Below are 10,246 nucleotides of genomic sequence, written 5' to 3' on the forward strand. Positions count from 1 at the left end.
TCGCATAGTGCTCAGAGCCATTTGAACCAATTTTTGAAAACCAACTTTACATTAATGTATAATATTGGTATTACAAATTTTTTCAAGCATTCGCCAAAACTACAGAACATATCGTTTCAAGACTTACATAACATACTCAAAAAAGGTATTTCCAAAGATATGAAAACCTTGTCAAAAATGTGCAACGAACAGTTACAGACACATGCAGATAAATGGCAGTGTACTCCTTCCGCTGCCTACGGAAATCTCGGGACGGGGGCACCCTATCAGGATTTAACAAACCTTTTCTTTATTTATTACAATGTTCTCCGACCACCAAGAATGCAACACTTAATACAAAAACTATCGAACAGCGTTGTCTGTGTATATATACACTGAGTTGACAGAAGTTGTGGGATTCCTCTTAATATCGTGTCGGACCTGTTTTTTCCCGGTGTAGTTCAGCAATTCGACGTGGCATGCACTGAATAAGTTCTTGGAAGTCCGCTACAGAAATAGTGAGCCATGGTGCTTCTATAGCCGTCCATAATTGCGGAAGTGTTGCCTGTGCAGGATTTTGTGCACGAACTGATCTCTCGATTATACCCCATAAAAATCCGATGGGATTCATGTCGGGCGATCTGGGTGGGCAAATCATTCGCTCGAATTGTCCAGAATATTATTCAAAATGGTTCAAATGGCTCTGAGCAGTATGAGACTCAACATCTGAGGTCCTCTAGACTTAGAACTACTTAAACCTAACTAACCTAAGGACATCACACACATCCATGCCCGAGGCAGGATTGTAACCTGCGACCGTAGCAGCAGCGCGGTTCCGGACTGAAGCGCCTAGAACCGCTCGGCCACAACGGCCGGCAATATTCTTGAAACCAACCACGAGCAACTGTGGCCCGGTGACAAGGTGGATTGTCATCCATAAAATTCCACCGCTGAATGGCTACAAATGGTTTCCAAGTAGGCGGCACTACCCAAAGGACCCAGTTCATTCGATACAAACATGGCCGGCACCATTATGGAGTCACCATCAGCTTGCACAGTGCATTGTTGACAACTTGGATCCATGGCTTCATGGGGTCTGCAGCACATTCGAAACCTACCAGCAGCTCTTATCAGTTGATATCGGGACTCAGCTGACCGTCGTCTAGGGTCCAACCGATCTGGTCACGAGGCCAGAAGAGGCGCTGCAGGCGGTGTCGTGCTGCTAGCAAAAGGCACTCGCGTCGTTCGACTGCTGCAATTTCCTAACGGATACGTTCATCGTACGTCTCACAATGATTTCTGCGGCTATTCCACGCAACGTTACTAGTCTGCTGGCACTGACAGCTCTACTCAAGCGCCACTGCTCTTGGTCGTTAGGTGAACGCCGGCGGCCACTGCGTTGTCCGTGGTGAGAGGGAGTGCCTGAAACGTGGTATTCTCGGCACACGCTTGGCACTGTGGACCTCGGGACGTTGAATTCGCTTACGATTTCGGGAATGGAATCTCCCATGCCTCTAGCTCCAACTAATATCCCGCGTTCCAAATTCTGTCAATTCCCGTCGTGCGGCCATAATCACGTCTGAAAACTTTTCACATGAATCATCTGAATACAAATGACAGCTCTGTCAATGCACTGCCGTTTCATATCTCCATCCGTCGACAAATTCAGATTGTGTAACATCTTGACATGACCGGCGCTCCTGCGTGGAATTAGTAATGTTATGTTCAGAATCTTGGGTTGATTGGTGATTATTGGCAAGGGTTTCATAGTCTGCTCTTCTGAATCCCAAAGCGGAACGAAGATTGTACGCCATCCTGAAATGTCCGACAAATAATACAAGTGTGGTAATAATAACCACCTCAAATGCAAACAAAATTCATATATGTACATTTACAATGCGAATGTAGTTTCTTTTTTGATAACTTGTGTACAAGCCTATATTTCTTTCTACCCCGATCAGGAGACCTCACTGACCGTGAGTGTATGTGGAATGACTTTTGAGGTTACCTTTTATTGAGGTGCTAATAAACGTACCATAATGGCCTATAACGGCCTTGCCTAAAATCGAAGTACCTGTTTGCACGCCTTATATTATTAAGCATAAATACATAGTGACGATAGGATTCCCTAAAATCCCTAATCAAGTCAGCGGCCCTTTTACCATACTCAAACCGTACACCGTCAGTTTGGGTAAACTCAGTACGCCACCTACACATGCGACCAAAGATGGGCCTAGTTAGATTCGTCCGTCGGCGTATCCACAGCACGAAACCTCTGGTACATCGTCATCCGACGATATGTTGACAACCTCTTGCGAGGCCTCCACATCCGACGCGTCCGACGGGTCCACTTCATCCTTCATTGAACGACAATGCAAAATGTGACAATCAGCGTGAATAACTTCCAATCTTGAGATAAGTGCTTCGTCACCCATACTAAATTCGTTCGATACAAATATAACCAAGCCACGATGCGTAATAACCATACCAGGTTTATTCTTCACATGAACAGTAACTGGACGACCTTCAACAATACATTTCAATACAGACGTATGTTGACGCCACCTAGACCATTCAAACTCTTCAAAAACAGTAGCTTTATGAATGCGACTATCATAGCTACCAAATCCGAATTCGGAACAAAATGGGAAATATACGTGTTGCTTATTAGACAACACCTTTTCTACAAGTGTTGACTTGCCAATATTTGTATCGCCAAATAAATATAATTGTTTCTTACGAACCTGCGTGGAGCGAAAGGCCTTGTTATACCACCGTACCACGCGACCCGCCCAGCCATTATACGTAAGATGGCATCATTTACATATGTGAATATCGCTGTTCCATTACTTTTGTCATCTCAGTGAATAGCGTCATACGAAAGCAGATTAGTAGAGTTTAAGTCACGTCACGCTTTGAAACTTCCTAACAGATTAAAAGTACAGGGCTATTACAAATGATTGAAGCTATTTCATAAATTCGCCGTAGCTCCATTCATTGACATATGGTCACGACACACTACAGATACGTAGAAAAACTCATCAAGTTTTGTTCGGCTGAAGCCGCACTTCAGGTTTCTGCCGTCAGAGCGCTCGAGAGCGCAGTGAGACAAAATGGCGATAGGAGCCGAGAAAGCGTATGTCGTGCTTGAAATGCACTCACATCAGTCAGTCATAACAGTGCAACGACACCTCAGGACGAAGTTCAACAAAGATCCACAAACTGCTAATTCCATTCGGCGATGGTATGCGCAGTTTAAAGCTTCTGGATGCCTCTGTAAGGGGAAATCAACGGGTCGGCCTGCAGTGAGCGAAGAAACGGTTGAACGCGTGCGGGCAAGTTTCACGCGTAGCCCGCGGAAAACTGGCTCATGTCAGAACTGGAGACCGACAGCGCCGACTTCATCTTTCAACAGGATGGTGCTCCACCACACTTCCATCAAGATGTTCGGCATTTCTTAAACAGGAGGTTGGAAATGCGATGGATCGGTCGTGGTGGAGATCATGATCAGAAATTCATGTCATGGCCTCCACGCTCTCCCGAGTTAACCCCATGCGATTTCTTTCTGTGGGGTTATGTGAAAGATTCAGTGTTTAAACCTCCTCTACCAAGAAACGTGCCAGAACTGCGAGCTCGCATCAACGATGCTTTCGAACTCATTGATGGGGACATGCTGCGCCGAGTGTGGGAGGAACTTGATTATCGGCTTGATGTCTGCCGAATCACTAAAGGGGCACATATCGAACATTTGTGAATACCTAAAAAAACTTTTTGAGTTTTTGTATGTGTGTGCAAAGCATTGTGGAAATATCTCAAATAATAAAGTTATTGTAGAGCTGTGAAATCGCTTCAATCATTTGTAATAACCCTGTATGTGGGAGGCCAGACTCGAAGAAATGAGGCTACAAATGTTTGCGCCTAATGAAAAGACGTTTTACGTTAAAAAGTTACGCGGCCTCCTCTGCGTAATGCGGTAAAGACTTCACTCGCGCCCTGTGTTATTTTTCTTTGTTTCATTATAAATATTCTGTATCTTCTCGCGGCGCTGCTCACCGGAAAGAACGTGGAATCACCAGATGAACGTAGAGGTCGCTCGGTAATTGTCAACATCGTCTATCTCTAGCAGTTCCTTCGGGAGGCACTGGGTGACTGTTTCGGGCGAGTTAGCCCACTACGGGAATTGTCCCGGCGTCCCGGGAGCGAACTGCGGCACGAAGCCATCTGCGGCTCTATTTCCTCTGGCGGAGCTATTTTCCAGAGCCAGCAGCGCGGCGCCGCAGCTCTGTGCTGGCTGGCCCGGCTTCCCTCTCAATCTCGCGGGAAGGCGCGCTCGTGACGGGAATGTCCGCCAGCGGCCTGCAGACAGCCGGCGGCCGCCCGAGCGCGCAGATTGTAATAATCGATTGGCCGCGCGGGTCGTGCCTTTCGTACGCCGCGGCGCGAGGTGGGCACAAGAAAGGCCCGCCGCGGAAACTTCCGCCCGCATCTTCATACGAGGTGCGGAAACGCGCTACTGCCTGCGTGGTGGGGGTGCGACTGGAAGCGGAGAGGGAGAAATTTAGGTCTCGGTCGGCTGAAAGCCGGCAGCGCCGGGTCGAGGGGCAGAGTCGTCGAGAGCGAGTGGGGCGCGTGAGATCACACTTGCAGAGTTTCTCGCTGCCCCCTTCCCCCCCCCCCACCCGCCCCACTCCGGGATAAGTTTGTGGCGGGCGGCGTGGCGGACAAAGGAAAATATCCGAAGCCTGGCGACGGGAGAGGCGTGGAGGAAGCGTGCCCTGCATTAATGCCCAGACGGTCAGCGGCCCGACGTATTGAAACGACGGCGCCAGCGGTCCCCGGTGCTATGGCAGGCCATGGGAAAGAGTTCCTGTGGTGTCACCGCCAGACACCACACTTGCTAGGTGGTAGCTTTAAATCGGCCGCGGTCCATTAGTACATGTCGGACCCGCGTGTCGCCACTATCAGTAATTGCAGACCGAGCGCCACCACACGGCAGGTCTAGAGAGACGTACTAGCACTCGCCCCAGTTGTACGACGACGTTGCTAGCGACTACACTGACGAAGCCTTTCTCTCATTTGCCGAGAGATAGTTAGAATAGCCTTCAGCTGAGTCCAGGGCTACGACCTAGCAAGGCGCCATTAACCATCTCTAGAGAGAGTCTCACTTGTATCATCAAGAATGCTGTATACGAATGATGGATTAAAGTTAAGTATTAAAGAAGCTACGTACTTTTCTTTATAGCATTCATTACGTATCCTGTTTCAGAAATCACGCCAGCCGGCGTGTGTAACGCGTGCATTTCGGCTACTTCCGAGTGGCGTGGCTGTCTTGATACGCCACAACAGTTCCCATTGCTAAACAGTAGAACGCAGAAGTTTTAAGTCAACAGCATCAGAGAAGTGGCGGATCTTGAAGACTGCACTACAGCTGTGCGTGGCTGCGAACCACACAGTATGAATACACAGGGCGATTCTGGGACGATGTTACAATTTCGGCTTCTAGTGAAAGGGTCCTTTAGCCACCTTTCATTGGTCCCGTAGTCCATTTTCACTAGCATTTCTCTTTCTTTCCCTTGTTTATCTTTTCTCATAACTCTCCTAGTGGTTGTATGTCACTTGCTAGACGGTGGCGTAGTCTGCTGCAGAAAGTCTGCGGTAGTCATACAGATGCAGCAGCAGTTGTACAGAATAGCCAACTCTCGTAGTGATCAAGTAGGTTTGCGCTACTTGTGAGAAATCCACCTGCGTTAGGTTGGTGGCGGAAATGGCATCTTTGGGTTTTCCGGGCCACGCGGAGCGTGGAAGAGGCTGGAGAAAAAAGAGGGAGGCAGTCTGCCGCCGGTACGGGAAGCGTCCACAGCTGTGCTCCAGTCGAAAAAGGGTGAGTTAGACTGACCGCGTGGCGCGTTGTTACTTGGCGGGAGGAGAGCTGTTAGCTTTTGGTCTCGCTTTTCAGTTCTGAAAGATTGCTTTACCTTGTCGCAGCAAGGAATGCAAAACTTTGGCAGATTTTTCTTTTACTAAACTTCTATAGCAGACTTGGATCCGCCGGAAGAGAGCCACATAAAGGTGTCGATAAGAAGTGAGCACTCGCTTCTGTATGAATGTCTGTTTGCCTTCGGCTGTGCTGTATAAGCTTTCATTTTTCTAAATTTTAATAGCTTTGCCTTCTCGTAAATTTTCCTTGCTTTATGTTTCTTTCGCCCTTGGGGAGCCAACCACGGGGTTAAACATTACAGTTTATTGAGCTGCCGTCATCACTAATTGTCCGATCTCATGTTTGTTTTTGAAGATTGTTAACTGTTCATGATTGCGTGATGTGATATTGTTGCAACTTGTCCACGATACCTAGAAATCACTTCTCCACAAACCACGTGGACACGCGGGTGTACTGCGAAACGCGTACCGTTTCACGAGTTATTGCGATCAGTTATCAGGCGACAGCAGTTGTATGAATGAATCACACCAGTGCTTTTAAGTGTTGATTGTAACGTTGAATGTATCGATGATTTTCTTTAATGTTTTAGGAATTAATGTTATCAGGAATTGTGTATATGCCTCACATCCATATCTTAGGAATAAATGATTTTATCCACAATTTGCTCTTGTACTCCGAGGTTACGTTTTTACACCTAAGCCACTCACCTCATAGCTTTCCCGGTTAGCACATCCTACGCGTTTCCTTATGACAGGTCCAGTGATTAGTTTCCCCTTTTATTTTAAAACGAATGCTTTAGATTAAGTCTTATTTTTAGGAGTGTTGCTGGGAGCTAATCTTATGCACAGTGTTCATGCATTTTCTAGTTTATTTTAAATGTTTGATTCTCGTGAACAGTGCACGGGCAATACTATTAATTATATCGCATCCGCTATAAGCGACATCACAACGTATGCATTTTTATGAGTTTTTGGTATGTGATCAAATTAATTTATTTTCCGACTCGGCCAAACCTTTGATTAGCTGTATGGTTAGAGTCGGTGGCGACCCTAATCTTAAAGTAATAACCCGTAGAAACAGGTTAGTTACATTATAAGCTGCCAATGCAAACAATAAAAAATGTCATAATACTATCTTAAATCATGGGATACTATGCGAGTGCTTGTGGCTTGTAACACCAACATGGATAGTTAATGGCGTACAACGTGGAATACTTCTGCAGTTGAAGGGAGCTTTTGATACTGTGTCAGTCGAGGTACTGCAAGTAATGCTTGGAAGATATTCACTCGATCTCCAGATACGGGAAAAAGTGGCGATGTATTAGCTAAAGAAAGAAAAAATATCGTGAAATACCGAATTTAGTAGCATTGTATCATGCATCGATACCACCCTACCGGCGTATCAGAGTTGCCAACGGAATTGCAAGTTTCTGTCAGATGCCGATAGTGGTCGTGTGGGTTGCAGTGGAACCAATGGAGCACACGCACTGAGCCACAGCTCTGTACCGCGAGTGTCCCCTGCCACCACGATACAGGACAGCCAATAGCAGCCACACTACCCACTCGCACTTGGAACCTCTTCGTTACGTGACACTACACAGATGCCACCAATTCGTGGCTCCGACACTATTGTTTGCGCTGTAGTTCAGAGAGTGTCATACTTGTTACTACACTGACGGTCATAATTTAAGGACAATTCTAGAATGTGGTGCCACACAACGTGGCACTACACAAAACTGGCGCTAATAGCATAGGTACATAGGGAACACACACGACACAGATCTGTAAGTCCACAGTATTGGTGATGAGTTGAGAAAACCGTCCCGAAACACATGTGCTACAATAGGCCACTGTTTCGTGCGCATGTACCCCGACATCAATATGGGATTTGATCACCATGCACACGTACACGGGCCGCACAACGGGTTGGTATACTCTGGATCAGGTGGTCGAGCAGCTGCTGGAGTATAGCCTCCCATTCTTGCACCAGTGCCTGTCGGAGCTCCTGAAATGTCCTACGGGTTTGAAGACGTACAGCGATACGTCGATCTAGAGCATCTCAGACGTGCTCGATGGGGTTTAGGTCTGGAGAACAGGCAGGCCACTCTATTCACCTGATATCTTCTGTTTCAAGGTACTCCTCCACGATGGCAGCTCGGTGGGGCCGTGCGTTATCAGCAATCAGGAGGGAACCACTTCACCCCTGAAAAGGCGGACATACTGCTGCAAAACGATGTCCCGATACACCTAACTTGTTGCAGTTCTTCTGTCAAAGACATGCAGGGGTGTACGTGAACCAATCATAATCCCGCCCCACACCATCAAACCTCGACCTCCTTACAGGTCACTTTCAAGGACATTAAGGGGTTGGTATCTGTTTCCTGGTTCACGCCAGATGAAAACGGGGCGAGAATCACTGTTCAGACTATACCTGGACTCGTCCGTGAACATAACCTGGGACCACTGCTCCAATTACCATTTACTGTGTTCTTGACACCAGGCTTTACGTGCTCTCCTGTGACCAGGGGTCAGTGGAATGCACCTTGCAGATCTCCGGGTGAATAAACCATGTCTGTTCAGTCGTCTGTAGACCGTGTGTGTGGCAACAACTGTTCCAGTGACTGCGGTAAGGTACCGAGCAAGGCTACATGCAGTATTCCGTGGCCGTATGCGGGCACTGATGGTGAGATATCAGACTTCTTGTGGTGTTGTACACTGTGGTCGTCCCGTACTGTAGCGCCTGGACACGTTTCCTGTCTGCTGGAATTGTTGCCATAATCTTGAGATCACACTTTGTGGCACACGGAGGGCCAGTGCTACGACCTGCTGTGTTTGACCAGCCTCTAGTCGCCCTAGTATTCTTCTCCTCATAACGTCATCAATATGCGTTCTTTGAGCCATTTTCAGCACACAGTCACCATTAGCACGTCTGGAAACGTCTGCACATTTACTCGCTGCACCGTACTCTGACATGTACCAACACACCTCTGCGTATGTGGACTGCTGCCAGCGTCACCGTGCGACGACCGCAGGTGAAATGCACCCTCATGGTCATTCCCCGAGGTGATTTAAACCCGCAAACCGCCCACCAGAGCGTTGTTTCACCATGTGTCAGCAGCATCCTTAATTTATGAGCATTAGTGTATTTTATGAGCTGGATTTAATTCTTGCTGCATTGTTTGTAATGAGTCTTCGCACACATGGAGAAACGCAAGTTGAAGAAATATTCGGGTTACTGTGATAACTTGTTCGGTTATGATTTCTGCTCCATGCAGCTTTTCTGCAGTGATAATTGCCGCACCACACTGTAGCCCACTTCTTAGGGTTATGTATGAAGTAGTACACAACAATTAGAAATACCTGCCACAAGCAACCAGCAAATTCATAATCGGAGCCTCCACCTATGGCAGAAACGATGGGATGATGTCAAAACAGCGAGACGCATCTATGGTTTTCTGCCAAATATAAAACAGAGACTGGAGATGAAGCACCAGAATCCATCTAGAGGCCTGACACACTTCTTGATTGGTCGCTGGCCCTGAGCCACCTACTGGTATCGAACTGGTACACGACCGACCTCCAAGTATGCCTGTGATGTAGAGGGTACACCAGAATGTACTATCTGGGGATTCCGGCTGCCTGCCAATATAGCTGATACTCATTGGAACTAACTGAATCTGCACGGAAGACTCGACGTCAAGGAGCGACAGTGTTGCGAGGCAGAATGGCAGACCTTGGACAACGTTGCTGACGCCATTTCATGAAAGGCTTGGGCAGCGTGTTATCTCATGAGTCAACTCCCATCTACTGCACTATGAAAGGTTGTGACAGAAGATCGAGAAGGAACGAAGCGAAGGCAGCTGAGGATAACAGTTACGGCAGCAGAACTGCCACCACCGTATGAGCAGCTACCGCGACAGCACCAGGGAGAAACCAGCCGTCGGGTCGGCCGTGTCTCGCAACGCAAGGAACCAGAAACGGGGTGACGTGGATCGGCCTGTGGCTGCGCCCCTTACGAGCGATAACGATGCTCCCTTGGAACGGGGATATCTTTGCCTGCAACCAAGAAGCCAACAAACAATGGAAGAGGCATGTGCAACCACAGCTCCCTTCAAGCGCCCAAGGAACCGGCAGGGCGTGCCTATAGACCGGGGAGCGACGGAGTGCATTGTGAAATGTGACAGACAAAAACTGGTTATTATATTGGTATTAGAGGCCGCGTGGGGTAGCCCCGTGGTCTGAGGCGTCTTGTCACGGCTCGCGCGGCTTCCCCCGTCGGAGGTTCGAGTCCTCCCTGGGGCATGGGTGTGTGTGTTGTCCTTAGTGTAAG

The 10,246-nt window shown here is 47.9% G+C and overlaps 1 protein-coding gene across 1 annotated transcript in view; it reads right to left on the bottom strand.

The window, feature by feature from the left end:
* The window catches only part of LOC126165760 (uncharacterized), a 45,837-nt gene extending 41,372 nt beyond the window's left edge, over positions 1-4,465 (bottom strand). Inside the window, exon 1 of the mRNA XM_049920350.1 lies at positions 4,155-4,465. Within this exon, the coding sequence (XP_049776307.1) occupies positions 4,155-4,465 (311 nt within the window). The remainder of the gene's footprint in view (positions 1-4,154) is intronic.
* Between the last annotated feature and the right edge of the window lie 5,781 nt (positions 4,466-10,246).

The sequence above is a fragment of the Schistocerca cancellata genome, chromosome 1 (genome assembly GCF_023864275.1).
Source record: "Schistocerca cancellata isolate TAMUIC-IGC-003103 chromosome 1, iqSchCanc2.1, whole genome shotgun sequence".
Lineage (NCBI taxonomy): Eukaryota > Metazoa > Arthropoda > Insecta > Orthoptera > Acrididae > Schistocerca > Schistocerca cancellata.